This window comes from Caloenas nicobarica, chromosome 17 (assembly GCF_036013445.1).
Source record: "Caloenas nicobarica isolate bCalNic1 chromosome 17, bCalNic1.hap1, whole genome shotgun sequence".
Lineage (NCBI taxonomy): Eukaryota > Metazoa > Chordata > Aves > Columbiformes > Columbidae > Caloenas > Caloenas nicobarica.
The window spans coordinates 546712-569315 of record NC_088261.1 but is presented as its reverse complement, the minus strand read 5'-3'; the positions used below and the strand labels follow the sequence as shown (position 1 = coordinate 569315).

Here is a 22604-nt window from a genome sequence, read left to right as displayed (position 1 = left end):
CAGTGTATTTCTGTGTGGGGCCTTCAGGATTGGTGGTGGTTTTCGTCTTTCTCTGAATTAATCTCCTGCAGTTGTTTTTCTCAGGCAGCAGCAGTTCCCTCTGGGAGCAGCCGAGGGTCAGCGCTGCTGCGGGACGGGTGTTGGATCTGCCTGAGCCGGACCAGAACGGGTCCGGGAGGGTGAACTCCTGTCACTGGATGAACGTGGACAAAGTGAGTTGCTGTCCACGCAGACAGAGCGGTGTAACCTGCACCGGCGGCACGAGCTGGGCCAGGAGCTGTCGGTGCTGGTGAAACCACCCGGTGTGCACCCCGGTGACGGGCACAGCTGGCAGCGCCTGCAGCTGCTCCAGACCTGCTGTCCTGGAGCTCAGACTGGTGGTATCCAACCCTTCACACCAAACCGTAAAGAAACCAATACATAAAGTACCTAAAATAGTTTAAAAAGCTTTTAATGGACTGAAAGACACTAGTAAAAGAAAAATCTTGTAGGAAAGATGCACTGTAGTCATTTATTGATTGCTTTCCAGGAAATTCAGAATTTTTCTAATAGGAGCAAGTTCTTTTGCAGTAAAGACTCGTGCTTTGTCATGTCTCACAACTCGGAGGCTGCTCCCCGCTGTCCCCCAGCGAGTTACAGATCCCTGCCATGGCGCACAGGGACCCGAGGGTGCAGGGCACAGGGACAGCATGTTTCTCCAGCAGGTCAGTAAAAGAAGCAACGCGAATTAGCACAGGACAGACAGCGCGACAGAGGGAGAGACTGTGTCAGCTGGGGACCAGCAACAGCTTGATCTGTTTGGGAAAAAGGACATTCAGCTCTGTCGGCACCCCCAGCCTGTCCCCGACACCCACCATGGGACCCTGTGACAGGGAGGGGACACCAGGGTTCATTCAGTGGCATCTGCCATGTCAGTAAAGTCCATCACCAGCAATGGAGGCTCCCTGGCAACAACCTCAAAACCAGTGTGCAAAAAAAGTTAAGATATTAGCCATAGGTTTCAGTGCTGTGGGAATTCTTAGTTTTTATTTAAACCCTCTTCCCTCAGCCCAGTAATTTCAGGTTGTGGGAAACTCCTGACTGAGCTGGCTCAACTTGTCCCTCAGGTTGAAGTCCATCAGCTCCAGGTTACAGTTGCTCTTGCACATGGGATTGAGTCCCTGTTGGTTCTGACTTTTCCTCCCCCTCTTTTAACAGGGCCAGGATTTCCTGCTCAGTATTGCAGGTCAGTTGATGGCATTCCCAGGCACTCCCGGGCACTGGGGTTTCCATTGCAATGGAAGTTGTGCGCTTTTTAAACAGCAAGCCCTCACTCTTTGGATACAGTATCCTAAGTTACTCTCAGCTGCAAGCAGATCAGAGAGGTGGAACTGTGAGTATCATTCATATATATATATATATATTTCTATCTATATCTTTACCTTGAAAATTAGAATGTGAACATTACAAAACCCCACTGAATTGCCAAACTGCCAACCAAAAGTAGAAAAATGGTTAAAGGAATCCAATGGCTATGTCCTGATGTAGAAAATGCTGTATGTCCCCCACTTCCACACAGGTTACAGGCTTCAGTTGTCTGAGCGACACAAATATGGCTGCGTAGTTCTCAGCACAAACTGGGATAGTGACTGGGGGAAAATCAACCTTGGATGGGGCTGGTTTTGTACTGTTTTAGCAAAGCAGTGGCCTTAGTCAACATAAAAATGACCTGAGAAATGTTACATACCTCGAGACAGTTCATTTGGAATTCATATGTACAAGGTAGAAATAACTGATGAGATGCACACGCACACGATACGTACACACGCACGCAGGCCCGGCAGCCCCGGTCGCTGCTGCATCCCGGCCACCTTCCCCTCACGTGGCAGACACAAGCTCAGGCAGACAGATTACATTTCTCAGATTAGTTCTTTGCATTGTGTATTAATTGTACCAGTGCAATAACATTGTCAAAAAAGGAGGAGCTGCTCCAGGGGCATCCGAGACCCTGGCTCAGACTCAGAAAAGGGTTTAAACTTTTTTTTTTTCTTTTTTTTTTAAGCGAGGTACACATTAAGCAGAGCTCTGTGTTAAGGGGATCTCAGCAGAAGGCATGCTTGGCTCAGCCTCTTTCTCCTCCACAGCTTTGTCCTCTGGTTCCAGCTGTTCACCACTTTTTATGCTTTCTTGGAGCTGCTGGCGTCGCTGCACCTCTGCTTTAAGGTTCTCCAAGTCTTTTTGGCTGAAGGGGAAACCAGGAGGGGTAACAAATGTTAGACCAGCCTGAGGTTGCGTGAAGCAGAGGGACAAGGTCGTGTTCAGCAGAACAGGACGTGCTCCCAGCACTGCCTGAGCCAGGCTCGGTGCTTGGTTTGGAACCAAGAGGCACAGTGACGTGACCCATCGGTGGCCACTCACGCACAGGCAGTGAGGTTACACCTTGTCTATGGCCAAGCAGTGTCCAGCTACTGCTGGAAAATTTTTACCATCAGGGATTTTTATAGCAAGAGAAGAATACGGTCTCAGCCTCAATAAAATTTTCAACTATAAGTCTAGGAAGCAATTTATAATAAATGAAAACAAAAAAATTAAGAGTACTGCTGTTTATAGTGGTCTCAAGGATGATAATCAGTGGCTCTTAATGCAACGGGAAGCACGGGGTTATGCTTTCTCAGGAACAAAGATAACACAAAAAGACTACTTGATTTCGAGGGTACAATGCACCAGGGTATCACTCTACCTTAGTGGAATGAAGAGAATTCCATTGATAATGTTGAGCTGCTCCAGGACACTGGCCATACTGGGAGCTGTGAACTACAGCACAAGAGAAAAAAAAGTTTTACAAGTCAAAACCCAGAGAGCACAACACAGAGCTCCTTAGCAAATCCAGGCACCATTTACCAACAGCTGAAAAAAAGCTGGGTCCTATACAACGCTCTGGCAGCTGTGAGGTGGCACAGTTAATATTTTCTACCTCGTGACATCTAAGTTAGAAAGCAGCATCCAGAGGCCTCTGGACACTGGGGACAACCTCCCCTCTGAACTCTGTGGGACTCCAGTTAAATGCAGTATATATATATATGTCTGTCCAAAAATGTGCATTTTTTTTCTCCTTCAAGCATAACAAAGGTAAAATCTTCATTATCATTTTGTGGGTTTGAGCCTCTTAGCTGGACACTGTTTCCTGGACTTGACCATTTACTCGATTCAAGGTCCCTATGCGCCAATTCCTCAGTTCTTTACCCAATGAGAAGAAAACCCCACTGCTCCCAGCACAGGATCCTGCTTGGCCTGTTCTGGAGGGAGCTGAAGCCTCTTTCCCCTCCTGGCAGCCCATGGGGACACGGGGACACAGCCCCAGCGCCTGGGTCAGCGCTGCTCCCCTGGACGTGCCGCAGATGGGCTGGTGAGATCTGTCAGGAGCACAGACCAGAGCAGTGGGGCTGGGCCCAAGAGGCCACGTCTGCTCCTGCCCCACAGCCGGCAGAGCAGGGCCCCCCCGTGCCACTCTGCTCCCTGCACCACAAAATCCTTGGAAGGAGAACAAAGCACCTCGTGCAAGATCATGGCATTTTTTAGTATGAGGAAACTGAAGTACTTTGGGTTGAGCAACCTGCCTGCAGCCAGTGAGTCAGCGGAGCGGCAGGACTGTGTGGGGGTGTCCCAGGCTCCCGCACCGCGACCTGCCCCCCGCGTCCCCACCGACTTCCCCGGGTGCCCTGGGACCATCGGCTGCGCTCAACTGCCCGAGCTCAGGAGAAAGAGCCGCAGCCCAGAACCGAGGGGAAAAACGTTCAGTCTGCGCTGGTCACCCTGCGCCGGGTCAGAGCCGCGGCAGGGACCCCCTGCCCACACAGCCATCGCCACCTCCTGCATCCCACACACACGTGGCCTTTGGGAGCAGCTTGACACAAACCTCCGCCTTCACAGCAAGTGCTCTCGATCGCTTGCGTTGCACAAGGTTACCTTGAGCGGCATGATGTTTGCGTTGGAGCCGTTCTTGTAAATCTCGTTCATTGTGCGTTGAAGAGCGACGGCTTGCTGAGTCAGGTATTTCAAGTACTCAGAGCTCTCTTTGGTCTTTTCGTGGTGTTCTCCAAGCTGATCAGAAAAGGAAAAAAAAGGTACAACATTACAAAACAGAACAGGACCCAAACCAGGGTGCACTCTGAGTCTCTGCTGGCTCAACGTCCCTATTGAAACTCACTAGAAGTGGATTTCACCTGCCTTGGCATCCAAAAAACAAAACAAAAAAATTTCTCTAGGAGCCTTATTATCAACAGGACACGTTTCCATCAAGTCAGAGCACGTTTGCAGGGTGAGCAGCATCCCCTCACCAGGCCGTGCGTTCAGCCAGTGCCACGGCACTGATTCACCGCGTACGGCTGCAGACGTGTTCAGACACACCCCGGGCTGAAGCAGGAGTTTCACTGTGCAGGAAGAGAGTATTGCCCACGGAACAGCGCAACCACCGAACTCGTTTGGATTGGGTATTTCACACACAGGTGGTGTGAAACGTGGAGAGAACAGAGCAGCTCTCTCGGTGCCCCATGAGAACGTGGGGTCCCACCACCAACACGAGTTTCTGTCCATGGACAGAAGTCCAGCAAGAACAAGCTTGCAGGAAGGCTATTTGAAGACTCTTGGCATAAAATCCGGTCCATTGTTGGACAGGGTAGCAGTTCTGCCCCAGCCCTAGAGAGCAGATTCCCCAGCGTCTGCTCTGAGCTGTGTGTGGCCGCAGCAGGTCATCCCGGCAGCTCCTCACCTGGTTCTTGTAGATGGTGTAGCCCTCCTTCTCGTGCTGCAGAGCCGAGCGGAACTCTGCTTTGCTCTCGTACACTCGGGCTACCAGGTGGTGGCTGAGGGAAGGAAAGGGGTTGAGAGGTACTTGAATGAAGGAGAAACATTTCTGCACTACAGCAAGCACAACTTCAACATAACCACGTGTGGGCCAGAAGACCTAATGCCAGTGTCTGGGGAGGCAGATCCCAGGCTCTGCATACAGCACCCCTGTAGCTGCTTCTCCCCACCCCGTCTGGGGATTCATGTCCTACATTGATTTCAGCCGGATTTTTGTTGAAATGCTGAGAAGTGACCTACAGAAATAAAGACTGAACTGGGGATTTTCTCCTCCTGCACCCAGGAAAGCTGAAGGCCAGTGGTGAAGTAAATGGAGCAGCACATCCACAGGACCATCTTGGGGACAGCTTTGTTAACTGGAGAAGGATGCAGCCAGAAACCCTTCCCCTTCAAAAAAGGTATTTTTGCTTCTTAGAAAGCAAACATGTGAATTACTTGATTATTCACCGAAAAAATTAAAAAACCTTCCAGCACAGAAACAACCAGCAAACAGTGGCAGAGCTGAGACCCCAGTCACCCAGGCTCCCTCCAGCTGGGAGAACAGACTTGGCCTGGACTTTGCTTCCCTAGTGTTCCTGGAATGAAAAGCACATTTCTGGGTCTGGCAGAGTGACTCTGTGGGAGGTGATGAATCTCACTGGCATCCCGGTGCCGCCAAGGGAAGGCAAGATGCTTTCCACAGAACACATATCCATCAACTGCTGGAAAACAAATCAGACTCTTGTGGGTGCTTAGTAAGATTTATTTTCACCCTGACAAAGCACCGATGGGTTGCAGTGTGGTAGCAGTAATGAGGAGCGGGGCAGCCTGTCTGACAGCGAGCCCGTTCTGCAGCGTGTTCGGAGCAGATCCCACAGGTGCCGACCGCTCCCAGCTCCCTTGGAAACACAAGGGAGCCGCTCAGTATTTTATTCAAATACAAGGCTTTATGGTAAAGGACAAAAGCAAATTATATGCTTCTCAAAGATAGCTCCCTGAGGGCTAGAACAATTAAATACGAGTGTTTACATATCGTCTTGGTCTCCCAGTATAATTACACGAATCTCACTCACTCTCCAGCCTTCACTTGCCACATACGTTTTTCACCTGAGAGTCCACAAGAACCAGGGTCACCTTGACAGGTTTTTGGGGCAACCAGCAATACAGCAGATCCCACAATTACCTTTAAGAACAAGGGATTTCTGACTTTCGAGACAACAAACTTGGATGCTGCATCATGACCTTGACTTGTGCAGCCCAGCAGTCCGACAGCTGGGCCGAGACTGAATCTCTAATGCAACAGGAAACAGGCGGACACAGCTGGACCGGATCCCTCCCAGCCCAGCACTCTGCCTGCCTCACCTTAGTGCAACTTTCAAAGACTTGGAGCCGTGGTACTTGGAGCTGATGGCCAGCGCGTTCTCCAGGAAGCGCAGGGACAGGTCGTACTCCATCACGCCGTGGAGCACCAAGCCGATGTTGTTCTGCAGAGAGAGGCGCACGGGTGGTCAGAAAGGTGGGTTCACACCACGCCTTTACTGCTGTGTAGCCAGCAGGACCAGGCGGGCGTTCTGCTCTCGAAAGGGCTGCAGCAGCGCGCGTGGCCCGCGGATCGCTCTGCACCACACGGCAGGAGCCTGTTCTGCCCCTTGCGAGCTCAGCTCAAACCGCCAGACCAGAGAGGGAAGAACTCTCTCTATTTTATGCAAGGGCAACAAGAACAGAATCCGGGAGTTTCTTACGGATTAGAAACTCTACAAGATTACTCACATCTAAGAGTGCCATTTCTGGGTGATCCTCCCCAAATACCAACAGCATGAGGTAGCGTGCACGGTACAGCAAGTTGAGTGCCGTGGAAAGCTGGCTGTTTGCAAAGCAGTACAGAGCAAGGTGCATCTGTAACAAAAGAAGTAATCCAGCATTAATGGTTTTTACTTGCCACGCTGTAATGCAAACTAATCTCTCCTTTCTACTCCCTTCCTCAGCTTCACACAAAAAAACGGTTTTCTTTTATGGTTAAAAAGGATTTCAGCCCCTCAGGAAACTTCAACTGTGCTGGCTGCTTTACAGCTCCACTGAGGTATCACGTAGACACAGTGCTGAGGAAGCTGTTGAAGTGTTTCAGTTCAGTTTCTCTTATGCACCTCATGGAATATTTCAAATTGAAATTGTGCTTTTGGAGGGATTCTTGTTCTTTCATTGTTTTTGACATAAGCCCATGGCAAAAGCCAGCAAAATTAATGATTATAAATAAACATTCAGCAGACAAACCCCAAAATTCTAAACTAAGGACAAATACTGACTACACAGGATGCTTATAATGCAGATGCTTAGGTATCCAGTTTACAAAAATCACACGATACAAAACTTATGATGAAAGTGGAGGATTTGGGGAAGAACGTTGCAGAAGGAAGGAGAGCTGCAACTGTTCTCTAGATGCAGACACGACTCAAGGCTCAGAGACTCGGGGTGGACACACGAGGTGCTGCTGCTCCCCAGCACCCTGTACTCACGTATTCTTGAATCGTGTTGGGGTGTTCAATGCCCAGGACCCTCTCGCTCATTAGCACCGCTTTCTGCTGATTACTTAAGGCCTAAACAGAACAGAAGACCCAAGAGCAAGTCACACAGTGCTGCACACTTGAGCAAGCAGGCCGGGGGAGGGAATGCGAGGACTGAGCAGCCCTGCACGAGCCATTGCTTACCTCTGAATAATCCCCCATGATGTAGTTGAGACGAGCCAGCAGCCTCAGGCAAGCACAGATTTCTACATGCATAGCACCATACACATTGTTGAACAAGTTTAAGGCTTCATTGATGAGCTCACAGCCCTCCTTCAAGAAACCTGAAAAAAGTTACATATGTATGTTAAACAACCTCCAGTGCTACTGGAGAAGCGCGTTGCCTATGAAGTGTCCAGAGCAGTGGGACACACAGCCACAGGTCACTGCCCTGCATGAGGACAGACACCCAGGAGCAGGAAACCACCACTCCGCATCCAGCATTGCTCACGGCTGGTAACTACAGCGGGTGTTTCAGATGGTCCTGGAGACCAGGATTCTGTCCCAGAATGGGCGGGTGCTGGTGGGGGCAGCGGGTCCTGCCACACGCACCCCGCTCGTCCTTCCAGCAGCGGTTGCCTCGAGAGGCAGAGGAGTGTTGGGTCTGTACCTTGCTGAACCTTGGCTTGCCCACTCTGGAAGAAGTGGAAAGCATCTGAGGCTTTGGGGTTTACGTGCTTCACCACAGGGAAGATGTTGAGAATATCCTCTTCCGTGAAGGTGGGCTTGTGCCTGCTGTCGAAGTTGTACTCCTTCAGCAGGATCTGGGGAACCGAAAACACCAGAGGTCACAGTCACCACTGTCATGGGCACTTGGCAAGAAAAGAGGGAAAAATGAGCCCTGAATTCTGCATGTGAATTCACAGTCAAAACATCTCCTGTGTCGGTACCTGTGCACAGAGTTTTGAAAGGTGATGTGTAGGTGTGCAGCTGACCTGCGCCTGGTGAAATGGAGGCACAGCCGTGCCAGTGCTGGGACCCCCACCCAGCCCAACTCCCGCACCGCGGAGCAGCGAGACAGCAGCGCTGCGGGGCAGGAAACCCCCGGGGCCAAGCGAGGACAGCCCCAGGTCCTGCTCTGCTCAGCCTAAGAGCTGCTGCTTTTTGCACGGGGGATGTGTGCACAGGAACCGAAGGTGTGAGTTTGGTTCATCACACAGAGCAACCTCCAGGACCTGTACTCAGGCTGGCTGATCTCCCATGGGGATGCACAGCAAGTTCACCCTAACAGGGAACTGATTAGAAATCTCTTTCCCCAGGGCTGGAACCTGTATTCCAACACAAACACCGCCAAGACCTTTGGAGACTCACAGTCCGTGGGAAAGGCTGTCCCTGCAAAGCAGTTTGCACTTACTCTTCCTCAGTACAGAACATGATGGGGAAGGGAGGGAAGATGTGGATCTTACCTGGACTCCAGTTTTGAGGGAGATTTCACGAAGCAGGGTGATTTTCTGCAGATTATACTCTTCAGCTGCTTGGTCAGCATTCTCACTGCAAAAAGCACACACAAGCTCAGCTCTGGGTGAAGTCTCTGCTCCAGGACATCCCTGCACAGTTAGGCGCCAACCAAAGCCCATGACCAACATTACAGTCGTCACTAACACTCTAGTAAAGCTTACAGAGATGCACAACAGTACTTGTTACTGAAATGCTATGTGTGTTCTCGTCAAAGCTCACTGCAGAGTTTAGGCGAGGGCCTGAATGCCCTCTGGACTTGCTGAAGAGCGAGCTGTCTCATTTCAGATTTCAATGGCACTTCCTCATGCTGCTCTTTGCCTGATTTATTTCCATGATAAGCCTGTAAAACTCCCTCAAGAGTACAAATTTATATTCAAACAGAAAACAAGTCAAAAAGGGAGGTCCTATTAAAGAACAGCAAGAGCTACAGACACTCTGTGAGTCTGGGTACAAGCGAGGGCAATTTCCTCTGCTTACCATTCAAGACTAAAATCGAAGTAGTTCTTTGCTTCTGAACAAATATTCTTCCAAAGCTCCTGAGGGGTCATGCTGGCCCACGCAGTGTTATCAGCATTTCCAAGGTTCCTGTTTTTCCTTTTCTTATTCTTTTTCTTAGAGACCAGCTCATCAGCGGGAAGATGGGCAATGGGGTTTGGGAAGGAGCTCAGGAAGCAGTTGAGGAAGTGGCTGATGGCGGCTGATAAACCCGACAGCTCCACGCCCTGCGGTGAGACACCAGAATCAGAGGTGGGAGACACAGGATCTCACAGGACAACTCCAACCCCAAGCCCCACACAGATCCAGTCCTGCCAGAAACAGGAAAATCCTCCAGGAGAGGGAGAGGAAGGCAATATTTGCAAGTGGAACTAGCACAGACAATTGCGGAAATATAAGTATATAGCTACACATATACAAATAGATAGTTCTGTTTCGGACAGAGAAACTAGAGAGTGTAAAGAAGATTTTGCCACTGGAATAAAGCCAGGTGTATTGCTGTCCTAGGGACGGACAGGTATATGGATACACTAGTGTTCATGCAATTAAAAAAGCTCCTAAGAAGGGCAAAGGCGCATTGTTTAACAGGAAAAGGTATTACAAGGAAAACAAGCTGTCATTTCACTTTTAAAAGCCTCCAACATAATGAGTGAGAATCTGGGGAAGGCAGGCATGAATGATTACTCCCTGGGAAAGCTGCCTTCACGTGGGAACTTGTTTTCCCTTACGCACAGGCCTGTACCTATTTTAGCGCTAATGAGATTGTACTTCCTGTTGCTAAGCAACCCCCACGAACTGCTTAATGAGAGAAGAGACTCCAACAGCTCTCCATTTGTGGGAAAAAGTCGTTAGTGAGGACACAAAAGGCAAGAGGTTAGACTGTGGGTCATACCTGGAGGTACGTCTTGAAGATGTGTTTAGCCGATCGAGTGATCAATTCACTGATTCCTATTTTCTACCCAAAGGAATAAAGAACAGAGAGAGTCAATTTGCAATAACAATGAAATATACACTTTGCTTTTGCAACGGGCTTTTCCCAGACCTGCAGCCGCCGCGTTCTCCAGCCCTCACCGCGCAGCACAGCCCTGGTTTGCGTTTGCCGACGCTCCGGCAGCACCCTGCGCGGTGCCCAGGGCCACCCGTGCACCAGCCCGGCTCCAGGGGCTGCCAGCAGCCACCGCAGCACCAACGCTTCCCAGCTTGATCCAAAGCCCTGATGGATCCTGGAGGCTTAAAAAATGCTTAAAATCCAACTGTGTGTTGCCTGCTATTACACTTGGGAATCCCTGAAGCGCTTCTCTGTCCCAAAGGACACTCAAACACTATGAAAGCCATTAAGGATCTGGGAGCAGAACTCCCCATCCACCACTTACAGGTCCTTCTCCCTCCTCCTCTGTTTCTGAAGCTGTTTATTTTTTACACAAACAACTGGCCCAGTTGGAAGCTATTCAGGGCAAATTGCACCAGAGGCAGTTTTAAGTGACAGTCTGCAGTTAAGCCTGATGCTTACGAAAATGTGATCCAGCTGCGCACGGCCAGGGGTCTTGGCGATGAAGTTGACAACTTTGCCCAGGTAGCGCATGTTGATGCCCCTCTGGTGCATGGCCTCTGCCAGGGTCGCCCCGTCCATTGGGAGCACCGTGTGGTCCAGGCAGTCTTTCACCTGCACAGTACAGACAAATTTCTGTTACTGAGAGCAAGCAGGAAAGAATTAAAAAAAAAAAAAAAGAAAAGAAAAAAAAAGTTATCTGACTGGGGAGGGAAAAAGGCGTTGCCTGACAGACAAGGCAATTTCCAGGGATGACACTGGAGTTACAAGCACAGCAAAAACTGGCACGTACAGAACCCAGCTCAGCCGGGTAATGAGCTGTAACCCCAGAGAGCACCACGCTGCGTGCAGGGCACACGTGCAGTGTGTGCGAGCTCCTGCCATTGTGCCATTGGTACTCGTGTCTCTGGGGAGAATGAGCAACGCACACTCCCAACAAGTGCTGAGCAGCCAAGGTGTGGGGGGATCAGCCGTCACACCAAACCAGCTCTGGTTCACCCCATTCCCCGTGCAGAACGACCAGAGGCCGAGGCCCCACGGAGCAGTGCAAGGATTGTGCGCGGGTGCTGAGTGTGCAGCCTCTCGGGGCCCAGGAGACCAGTGACGGGTTCAGGTAACTCAGCACAACTCCCCGTAACTCTGCAGACTCCAGCGGCTTGCCATGGTCGACTCGGGGACTCCTGTGGCTCAACGAGAACCACGTTCCCCTTGGCACGGCTTGCTTAGCTAATGCTTGTGCAACCAGCAGGCTAACCCTTCTCTAAGGGCCTCACGGTCACCAACTAAAAACATTTCCATTTAAAAGACTACACGGAGTTGTACCCGCATAGCTGATAAGGGGAACTGGGGCTTGCATTTTAAGTTGTGGTGCAGTGCTGATAAAGAGTCAATTCATGGAGTAACAGCAGTGACTCTCTGATAGGCAGAGCACAGAGCTCTGCCCACTCACCCAGCTGCCCTGGAACTGGCCCTGTGTGTGCTTGCGCAGCATTTGGCGTTTATATCCCAGTGTATCAGCTACCTTGTAAAACAACAGTCACCAGCTGTAACACATGCATTAGCAGTTGATTTAGAGAGCTCTTGAGAAGGGAAAAGCTGGTATTTCTTATCTAGCCAGGTGCACAGGTAAGCACCAAAATGCTTAAGCCTTACAGAGGGAGTTTTTCCCATAGATATTAGTAAGAACAATTTCCCAGTTCACTCCAAATTGTTAGTCACCAATTGAGTCACAATCAGGGTCAGATAATACAATAAGCTGTGCAGGATGCCCAGGGCTAGGGAGGGTGACTTACGTGGTCTTCATTGTCCCAAACTCTTAGCAATAGCTGTTAATTACTAGTGCCACTTTGTTGGAGGTGGGACAATTGCGCCATGACACAAGGGAAATGGAAAACCCCTCATGCGCTTGCACCAGAGATGCTCACGCTGTTCACCGTACATCCCCACCGGTGCCAGAGCCCATCCGGCAGCAGCAGCTGCAGCGTTTCCTTGGGAGCAAAGCTGGCGCACTGCAGCAGCACAGGCTCGGAGCGGCTTTCTGGGGGATGTTACCGCTGCTCCTCAGTTCCTTACCAAGCCGGGGATTTGGCACGACAGCAAGAACGCAGCTGCATCCTTCAGCAGCTGCTTCTGATCCTGCACCTCCTCTTTGCTGGACTCGGGAAATCGAACACCTGAGACAGTAAAAGAGAAAAATATAAAACACATGAACTCAAAAGAAGAAACAAGGCGTATACAGAAAGGTATAGCAAGAGCACCTAAAAAGTTAAAGTGATTCTGTCTCCTTGGAATTAAAAAGACGCTGCTTCAAACACTCGTCTACACTACAGCATGTTTTGATGGAAAGAGCATCAGATGGAAAGCTGCTCTGCTTGCTGAGGGGCTGTGCTGCTCCTGCCCACCCATTCTTTCTCAACGCAGATTTTCAAAGTCCAAATTCTGCTCTTTATCTGGTCCATCCCACCTGCTGCAAAGTGCCATGCACACTTCCAGTGCAAACAAGTCCACTGCCTAGAATGGAGCAGGAACGTCTCAGCAGATGGACCAGTAAATAACAGTGCTAGAAACTCAGCCTTTTGCTTTTGCACACTCAAATTAAGATAAGGTTGAACTTCGACCTGCAAAGTTGGTGCCAAAGCACTAACGTTTACCAGCCTTAGGAGATGCTTGGGCGTTTCAAAACACATACTCCTTCCGGCACATTTACTCCAAGCTAAATTCAAGTATATGACCATTCCCCTGCAATTTGCACATGTACGGCCTTGGTATTCACCCCCATGAACACTGTGGGAGCTTATTCTGTATTTCCAAATAAAAAATACGGATTCCAGCCATGGAAAGCTATACACGATGCCTGTGATGCACGCGTTTGAAAGGGCACTGTGACCTGCTTACCACAATGTTACTAAAACAAATCCTGCCCTTCACTGAGGATCCAACATCAGTTGTTCAACTACAACTGCTGGGTTTTGTGTAAACTACTACATTAGGATCAAATTTAATTTTCCCCCTCCCTCTGCTCCAAGTGGTCTAGCAGCTGGGATGCTGGAGAATCGCAAGCAGATTCTTGGCAGTGACCTGCAGAGCTCCCCAGGCGCAGCAGCTCACTGCCACCTTTGGCGTTTGAGCATTGCAATCAATTCCACTTTTCTCCTTCTGTATCTTTGTGCTTCACGGGGAACCCTGTACCGTGCCCAGCTAGCCAAAAGCCAACAATATTCTTGGCAACAGAACACGATTTTTTGTCTGTAGCTGGCTGGACACAGTGATTCTCTGAAGGAGTAAATCCAGCTCTTTGTACACATACCTGGTGAGAAAATATCTGGGTTAAACCGAATATCAAATGATGTGTCACTAATGGAGCCTACAGCCTTGCAAGCATTTCGAATCACTTCTCTGCTTTTGGGATCCACTGGAGCAGGAAGAAAAACAGAATACAAATGAATGTGGATTTCAGAAAATGACAAGCCTAGCTATTAAATGAAGATAAAAGCTTTGTTACTAAAAGCAGCAATGATGGTACATTCTGCAAAAACCCATTACAAAACCAGTCATTTGGAAGATATCTGGCAAGGAGGATGGCTGCAAAACGCAGTCTGAGCAGGAGCACACGAGACAACCCAGAAAACCCATGGACCACCCTCCAGCCGCCCGGTACTCAGAAACCCCCGCCTGGGATCCCAGCAGTGCTGCTCCCACTGAGCCCGGCAGCCCAGCCCAGCCCAGCCTCCGGCCGCTGGGCTCAGAGCTGCTGGGCTCGCTGCACACACACACACTTGCCAGGGTGACTAATTTATTAGTGTGCAAAGAGCTGAGACAATACTGATAGAAGCAGCTGGTGCTTATCCTGTTTAACACCAACCGGTCACCCCGAGCACCCCAGTGCTGCAGCCCCAGCCAGGGCAGGCGGCCGGGGCTGCTCCTGGTGCCGTGGATGAAATAAATACCTGTTCCATCATCGGATGCAATGGTCTCAGCCAGCTCCTTCACCTGATCAAGTCCAGTCACGTTATCATCAATTTTACCATCCTCTGACTCAGATTTCTCGCTGTCTGCAGTACCGTTCTCCGGAGAGGAACCATTTTCCAGCACACCTGAGCTCTCCTGCTTGTTGGCTTTCTGCTGCATCAGCTGCAGTGCAGCCAGCTTCATGAATAAGAGATACCTACAGCAAAGGAAGAGGAATTCAGCACAGCAGGAGAATCTAAGAGGATCACAACTGCTCTGCGAGAAAACACCTCACAGTTAACATTGTAGACCATACAGTGCATGGGATATCCGCAGGGAAAGAACTTCCAAGTGTCTGGACAACAGCCCTGGAGCCTAAGAAGCAAACCACCTCTTCCCACGGCTCCTTGCAGCCCTGCCAGAGTCCCTGCTGTTTTCACCTCTCGTTAATGGAGTTTCTATAATTGCCGCTGCAGGACCAAGCAATGGGGCATCAGCTGCCACTTCTGGGAGCTGTTGGGATGTCCCTGGGACAAGGCAGCCTGGTCCTGGCCCAGACTGGTACCAGTGGCAAGTCGAGAAAGCGGGGAGCTCAGCTCACCTGTGTTCTACAAAGGCATCAACAAGCTCTTGCCGGAGACAGCAAAGCTTGTGTCTGTGCTGCTTGGGGAACCCCATTTTCTTACATTCCTCTGGCATCTCCTCCCCATCAACAGGCAGGAAGTTTAGATCTGGAGGGAACGTGCGGAGCAGGTCCAGGATGTAGTGACGCCCGTCATTGCCAATAATGCCTTTGCACTCCACCGAGGAGCACAGCTCCACTTCCTCATTCTTGTCATTGAGGACTTTATGCTTCTGGATCTTGAGTGGCCTGCTGGTCTTCTCCAGCAGCTCCAGGTACTTGGGGTGCGAGACAACGGTCTTGCCAAAGTCTATTGACCCATAGATAACGCTCTGTTCCTGCTCCCGTTCCAAGATGCCAGGAATAATAGACTGAGCCGTCACCCTGTAACCTCTGTAATCCACCACCACAGTCCCCAGCGTGTACAGCCCTTCTACATCCACCGCATTGTAGGTCCGCACACCATTGAGATCATTGGTAGGAGCTACATAAGCAGCAACATCTCCGCCAAAGTCCTTGTAGTGGTCACGGACATCAAAGCCTAGGCTGAAGAAGATGTTGTTCCAGATGAACATCTGCATCTTGGTCTCTTCGCTGGGGTTGATGGCCATGACGTTGCCATCAATGACAGCCATGGCACCTCTGGTTGCTGCCGCAGTGAAGTCGCTGTGAACCTGGAGGCAGGTGGAGAGAACGCTGGGTAAGGAAGAGCTCCCACCCTCCCAGCACCTCGCTCCCAAACCTCCCCACAAACTTTTCCTGCCGATGGGCTGCCAGCAGGCAGGGCAACTGGCTTACACTGTTGTGAGCCTGGCCACCGACTTGGATACAAGCTCTGGCAGCCAGAACAGGAGGGATCAGCACGGCTCAGGCTCCTCAGCTCTCTGCAGAGGAGGGCTCAGGTGTATGCGTGTCCCTCCTCCCCGTTCCTCCCACCCGCCCGAGAGGACGGGGTCAGACAGGACAGCGGAGGACGGGGAGGCGGCTGCCTCGGGACTGGCAGCAGAACACAACCCGTTAGCTTACAAATGGGCATCTTCCTCTTGCGCTTGTCAAGGGGTCGCACAGGTGAAGTGTCCAGATGCGATACAGGCAGCAGAGAAGGGGCTGCAGGGGCTGCCTGCACATCCCAGTTACCTTGAAAATGGCTCGTTCTCTCAACAGCCTCTCGGGCAGGTTCTTGCGTGGCAGCTCTCGCGTGGTCTGCAGCTCCTCATTCCAGTCTCTGGTCTGAAAGAGTCAAAGCCTTGTGGGAAGCAATGCACTGGGTAGGAAGGGGCTGGCAAGTCAGCGTTTCTGCTTTATGAGGCATTTTGTGAGAGAAGGGAGGGGAAGGGGGAAGAACTCAGGCTGCCATGGAGTTCAGAGGAAGTGGATTAGCAGCAGGAATGAACACTCCTCGTGAGCGGACTCTATTCACCAGTAGCTGGGGACAGATCTTACATTAGCCCAGCTCCTCTCAGACCTTTATGTGCTCAGGGAGCTGCAGCCCGAGCAGCACAGCCCCTGCAGTCAGGGGCACTGACAAGAACAAGGACTCCTGCAAGTCTTCCCTTGATGAGTAAAACCCTTCCAAAGATACCAGAGGTTACTTGTTAAAAGTCACCTGGTTCACAGCACAGCTGGCAGCACAACTCCTGCCAAGCAAGACCAATACCTGTCCAGGTATGTGCTCCTCATAGCCCAGTCTAGAAGTGTAAGCATCTTCTGCCCGAACACAGTCCATGGCGTGTTCCACCTGTGGAGCCGTCCAGCTGTACACTTGGAAAGGAGTGGCTATCCTTTCAAAAGGGTGTCTCTGAACCCTAGTTTGGGAGTGAAAACAATTAGACATTTTCCAAAGGAAGATTTCTTTCTACACTAAGAGAATTTTCTCTCTGCTGCAACATCAGCTTCTGACAAACAACAGAACAAGACTAGGCCTGAGGAGCAGCACAGTGGACTCTCATTTCCCAAGTACTCTCCCCCGCGAGGACTGCCTGGCGCGGGCAGCACCTCAGCAGCCCGCAGAGCCACCCGGGCTCTCCCCGCTTGGATCCCCGGTTCCATCACCGCAATGCCCTTCACCCCCTGTGCTCGGGGCGGAGGACGCCCCTCCCAGCCCTCACATGGCCGTGGGGGCTGTTCCAGACCCAGCACACACCCCCGGCCATGGGAAACACAAGTTGCACCAAACAGGCTCTCCTGGAACCTGTCTGCTCCCAGCAGGTGCTGTCTCAGCTGCATTTCCTTCCAGCCCGAGCAGCAATGCAGTAAAATCACTTTTCAATGGCCAGATAGACGCAGTGGGGGCTGCAGGCCACTGCTCATTTCCAGCTCTCGTCTAGTATCGCTTTTATCTTATTAAGAAGAGCAGAAGCATAGCTCCCGAAAGCCACACAATGTGCCTGTCAATTTGCACCCTGCTGAGCCCAGGCAGTTCATTAAGTGGACTCTAACGAATGACAGGCTTTTGCACAGAACCTGCTGTCCTGGAGCAGAATAAATGGTCCTTGCAGCAAGGACAGGCAAATGAAACAATACATTATTGTTTTTATTATTATTATAGGCACTAGAGGAAATTAGAGAAAATGATCATGCACAGACATGTTTAAAATAATTATCCTCTCCGCCATAAGCCCACGCAAAGCCAGGGTGCTGCCGTGACACTGTCAGGTGTTCCGAGGTCCCCGCGCGTCCCAGCCACCCCAGCGCTGCGCGGGCTCAGAGCAGCACCACGCTCCTCGCTACAGCAGCGACCCAGCTCCCCAGAACCAGCCAAGCACACAGCAGACCGCTCAAGGCAACTAGAGAAGAAAAGTGCTGCTACCGTTTCTTCTGCAGAGCGGAAAAGTTTTTTTTGAAGGTAGGGCTGATCTGGTTAAGTAGTTCCACCAAGGAATGACTGAGAAAACTGGGGTTTGCAGGTTTGGGGTTGAAGTTGTAGGCAGTAGATCTGCAAGAGAAAAGGGACAACAGCTGTTTGTCAGACCTGAGACTTTCCGTACCGTAGGAACGTGCTACATGAACAAGAGCTTTCCACATATGCAATGAAAAATCTAGTCCAATCTGTGCCCAGCTTAGGAAGTTCTGACTGGCTGTGCTTTTGCTTTAGGGCAAAATGAGATAGCTGCAATGGCCAGGATGGAATTCCCTCCCAACGCAAAATGCTCTAATTAGCTGATGACATTATGTGATGTTTAACTTTCCCTAAAGCATCAGGTATTTATCCACTGCGGAGAAATGGTACCAGGTATAACTAAACAGCCCAATCCAGTAGAGCAAGTCCTACAAACCCATGTGAACAGCCAATTAAAACGGGCTATTTTCCACCAAAAAAGAAAAACCCTGCAGCAATTGTTTGTTTGTGGGTTCTTTTCCAGTTGGCTATCACAAGGTCCCTGCTGTGGGGCAGGACAGGAGGATCTTAGTTACTCACTGATTCAAGTAAAATCCTCGAGTGGACGCGGTGATACTGACGTGCCGATCCTCCACCGTGATGACATATAAATACATGAGGTCTCCGTGCATTTTCCGGTTACCCGGTGGAGGATTCCAGCCACTCATCGTCAATACCTTTAGGCACTGCAAAGGCTACAGAAGAACACAACAGAAGCAACTCCTGTCAGCTGGAATTAATTCCCTTGAGTTACAGAGCCACCCAATGTACATGCCAGACTCCTTTTACCCGCCACCCTTGGTTGGTTGCAGAACCAGAGCTTACAAGAAAAGTTGTTCTCAAGAGCACAGCCTTCCTCAGGCCGTTTGCAGCCCACTGACATGCCTCAGTTGCTGCCTTTCGCACCATAACACACAGGCAAAAACAGACACCCTGGGCCTTTGGGCTGCACAAGGCACAGATTTCTTGCTTCACTGGTTTTTAAACAGCAGCTTCTAAACCAGAATCCAAATGGGACAGTATTGGAAAGCTGAGGGTAATTTGTAGTGATCTGCAGCTCCTGCCTCTAGGACCTTGCAGAGAAATGCTGCTCTCCCTCCCGGCCACCCCCGCCAGGACTGGCTATTTTACACTCTGCAGACGGCCAGACTGGGTGTCCAGAGTTTTGCACACAAGCTCTTGGACTTTATTCCTTTGGCTAAGCTGTGCTGCTCCAGCACTCATTAAGCATCAAGCAGAGCAAATCCCAAAGTCCACTTCAGTGCAGGTTTCAATCCGTGAACACCAGTTTGCTGCAAGGAACGTGCCGATTGGCACTGGAATGACCCAGGAGAACTCTACCTTCCAGTCTCTGTTCTGGGGCTGAAGGGCACACAGGGGTCTCTCTTTGCTACCTGGCAGGATATGTTCAGGAGGGGTGCAGTCAATTTGCTCCATTTCAGTACCTTTCTTCTTCCGTTTTCCACTGTCTAGAACAGACAGAGATAGAAAGTCAGTGCTGAAAAATGTAGCATTCCCTCCTCCAGTAATTACTCGAGGAGGAATGCAGAACTGCTCCGAGTGTTTCTCTGCACTCCTGAATGATGTGGGACAGCTGATCGTTACGAGGTGTTTCAATGAGGCCAGGAGTCAGGGGAACGAAAACACCAACCACACCAGAGAAGCCTTTTTGCCCCATACCTCCCAGGTCTCCTTCAGTGAAGACACTCAGGAAGGACAGGGAATTACAGTCCACACCATTGAAAGCATCTGATGGGTCAAGACTCTTCAGAAGGTCCCGAATGTGACGCACGTGTATCCTGGCTTCTCGCACTGTGTATGGCTCTGATGAGCAAAAAGGGAGGAAAGAAAATGGAATTACATGGTTGCTTACTCCTTTGGCACACAGGTCTCCAAAGGGAGCCATGGGAAAGGGTTGCCGGGTGGCCGAAACCACTCCCTGTGGAAACCCTCAGCATTCCCTCCCAAAGCCTGAAGGAACTTGCCTTCCACCACTTTCAGCAGCGAGCCCTCCTGCAGTCCTTCAATAGTTTTCAGCTCAGCAAAGTTATCGAGGACGTTGCCATCCAGCTGCAGAGAGAAGCAAGTCCGATGGCAGGTATCCTCACGGTCCATCAAAACCTGGTGGATCTCTTGCACCATCTCCTGAGGAGAGACCTTCAGACGGAAGAACCCAGTCAGTCATTTTCAGTCCTCATACATGTTCTTGCCAAACCCTGTCCCTCTGCTGCAGAATCAAACTCCAGGCTTGGACAGGCGGGGTCTGACTGCCCCCCCAGATCACCCTGTCCCTGCCGGGCGGGCACAGCCACCTCCACCAGTACGGGCCACCCCTGCTCCCCCCGAGGCATCACCCCACGGCACCGCCCCGAGCACTCGGCATGGGACAGAGGAGGCAGCGAAGGAACAGATGGTGCTGGGGGAGCCCAGGGGCTCTTCCCTTATCCATTCACACTGTGCATTTGTGGCAAGGCTTTGAGTGATGCACATGGAAAACGGACTGTTTCCTCCACCCGAGCTGCCGTGGTACCCGCGGCATGTTGTGTCCGTGTCAGTGCCACATCTCCAGGGCACGTCACCTGCAAGCGCACAGCTCCCGTGATGCAAGAAACTGCCCTGGCTTGTGCAGCAGGGCTGCTCCGCTGCCTCCCTCCCCGGCTCCAGCACCACCAACACTGCGCTCGAGCTGCGAGGACGCAGGGTGGTTTACATAAGCTCCTGTAAACAACATGGCCTGCTATTATTAGCCTAATAAAACTAAAAGCCAAGGGGATTTAAAGAAGAAAGCCAGGCTGAGATACAGCTCGTTCCACCGGGGGTGCAATTCACTGCACTCCCGGCTGGTCCAGGGGAGATAAGACTTCCCTCTGCATTTATACTCCAGATGCCTCTCCCTGAAATTAGAGATACTTCCTTCAAATGGCTTTCAGTGAAGTATCAAGCTAAATCAGAATATCAGCTAGGCATGTCAAAGCCCATCCTGCTTTTGCAGCACGTCACTGTCCACATGACACACGCGGAGCTCTCTGTGCAGAGGCTGCGTCATTGTTCCCTTGATCCAGGCTGGTGCTGGAGCTCCCTGTGCTGTGCGAGCGCCTGTGGCTGGACCAAACCCAGCTTAGCCCGAAGGAGCATCACGCCAGCATCGCTGGGCCACGGGGCGGGCAGCTCCTCCTGCACCCGCCGTGCTCTGCTGCCTCCTTCCCACTTCACCCCATCAGGATGGACACGTCTGGAGCTGGGAGCAGCCTGGAGGTGCTGTCCAGAGCGTGGAGGCTCACAGGGGCCTCCCTGGGCACAGTCCTGTCCCCTTATCCCCTTCCCTGCCTGGCTGAATGAACAGTGCTGTGTGTGCCCTGGCTCAAACGCTTCCATCCCCTCCAGTGCCGTCCCCGTCCCCCCAGCCGGTGACAGGAGGTACCTGCAGGGAAAAGGGCTCTATCCCCGGAGCACAGATCTTGACGGTAAATCCCGTGTCCTGTATGACAATGACCTCCTGATCGTTCCCATCTTCTCCTGGCTCAGGCTCCTCGTGGCCGTTCTGCCTGGGCTCCTTCTCACCCTTGAGGCTGTCGTGCGGGCCGCTGCCGTTCATCAGCGCCACGCCAGCCGGGTGCTCTGCGCGAGAGGAGAGGGACTGAGACAAGGGCCAGCAAACGGACGGGCCTCTCCGAGCGGCTGGACAGGCCGGTTTGGACAACACCAGCATCCTCTGGCCAACCCAGGTGAACCAGGGGTTAAAAGGCAGCCAGCATTTTATTCTGCACTTGGTATTTACTAGACATAGGTGTGCCAGGCCCTTCCCTCCCTTCACATCGCAGCATGATTAACACGCTCTCGCTCGCCTGCGGGGTTTGCGTCTTCCACAAACTGTGCGGAGAGGGGAGGGAAGGAAAGCAGGAAGGATAGGCCAGTGTACAACACATCCAACTTTGTCTATGAAGCCTCTTAATTAAAAGGAATGGGTGTGTGGTGCTTTGTGGCCCAGAGGCAGCTGTAACCTCTGCACCAACACGTTACACAGCTCCCAACATCCCTCCTGGTGCGGGGCCGCTTGGGAGGGAGGAGACGCAGCGGCACTGCCAAGCTGAGCATCACGTGGCTGCCAGGTTACTGCACAGGCAACAAACAGCTCCCACGGCCCTGTCTGCATCTGGCCACCCTCTCCACTGCCAAAATACTCCGCGGAGATCCCATCGTGCCAGGGCGAGGCCTTGCCTGAGCAATTTTATTCAAGAAAAAGGTGATGACATTTAAAGTGCTCTTTTAGACAGATGCGTCACAGGGACAGGGAGCTCTCTGCACCTACTTCACCGCTCCCACAATGGTTTGTTTTCTTTTCCAGTAAGGCCGATAGTGTCAGAGCGCTGATAAGATCTAGGAAGCTGCAGGTCTCCTAGAGCAGCCTGCCCCCATCAAACCAGGCTGGGGACCATGCTAGAAGAGGACTGAGGGTAAGCTGGAGTTGTGGAAAGACCGGCTGACATCAGGCTTGGAGAGGGAGAAGACCCCGTGACTCCAGCACCACCCTGAGCCGCTGGCCCGGCGGTGAGCGCTGAAGGGAGCGGGTGCCATGCCCACGGGGTCTGTTTGCAGCACGGCTGGCCCGGCCAGCGCAGCACCAGACCCCAGAGTCACATGTGGTAGCCCCGCTCGCGGGGAGCGCAGACACAGCAGGCTGGGGCACACAGAGCCGGGGCCCAGCACCAGGCTGCCGCGCTGCTGCCCCCCGCCAGCTGCACCTGGCAGGTCTCCTCCTCCTCCTCACCAGCC

The 22604-nt window shown here is 51.7% G+C and overlaps 1 protein-coding gene across 3 annotated transcripts in view; it reads right to left on the bottom strand.

Moving 5' to 3' along the window:
• Window positions 1-435: 435 nt before the first annotated feature.
• The window catches only part of CLUH (clustered mitochondria homolog), a 30442-nt gene continuing 8273 nt past the window's right edge, over window positions 436-22604 (bottom strand). For all 3 annotated transcript variants that reach the window (XM_065646950.1, XM_065646948.1, XM_065646949.1), the window contains exons 2-26: window positions 21253-21449; window positions 19817-19988; window positions 19512-19655; window positions 19173-19300; window positions 18372-18526; window positions 17763-17888; window positions 16611-16758; window positions 16091-16183; window positions 14933-15627; window positions 14331-14548; window positions 13691-13795; window positions 12457-12557; window positions 10846-10998; window positions 10228-10290; window positions 9318-9562; window positions 8789-8873; window positions 7993-8146; window positions 7527-7666; window positions 7335-7415; window positions 6592-6717; window positions 6184-6305; window positions 4748-4841; window positions 3946-4080; window positions 2720-2793; window positions 436-2221 (exon numbers count right to left, since the gene is read on the bottom strand). In XM_065646950.1, the coding sequence (XP_065503022.1) occupies window positions 2053-2221; window positions 2720-2793; window positions 3946-4080; window positions 4748-4841; window positions 6184-6305; window positions 6592-6717; window positions 7335-7415; window positions 7527-7666; window positions 7993-8146; window positions 8789-8873; window positions 9318-9562; window positions 10228-10290; window positions 10846-10998; window positions 12457-12557; window positions 13691-13795; window positions 14331-14548; window positions 14933-15627; window positions 16091-16183; window positions 16611-16758; window positions 17763-17888; window positions 18372-18526; window positions 19173-19300; window positions 19512-19655; window positions 19817-19988; window positions 21253-21449 (3923 nt within the window). In that variant the 3' untranslated portion in view covers window positions 436-2052. The remainder of the gene's footprint in view (window positions 2222-2719; window positions 2794-3945; window positions 4081-4747; window positions 4842-6183; window positions 6306-6591; window positions 6718-7334; window positions 7416-7526; window positions 7667-7992; window positions 8147-8788; window positions 8874-9317; window positions 9563-10227; window positions 10291-10845; window positions 10999-12456; window positions 12558-13690; window positions 13796-14330; window positions 14549-14932; window positions 15628-16090; window positions 16184-16610; window positions 16759-17762; window positions 17889-18371; window positions 18527-19172; window positions 19301-19511; window positions 19656-19816; window positions 19989-21252; window positions 21450-22604) is intronic.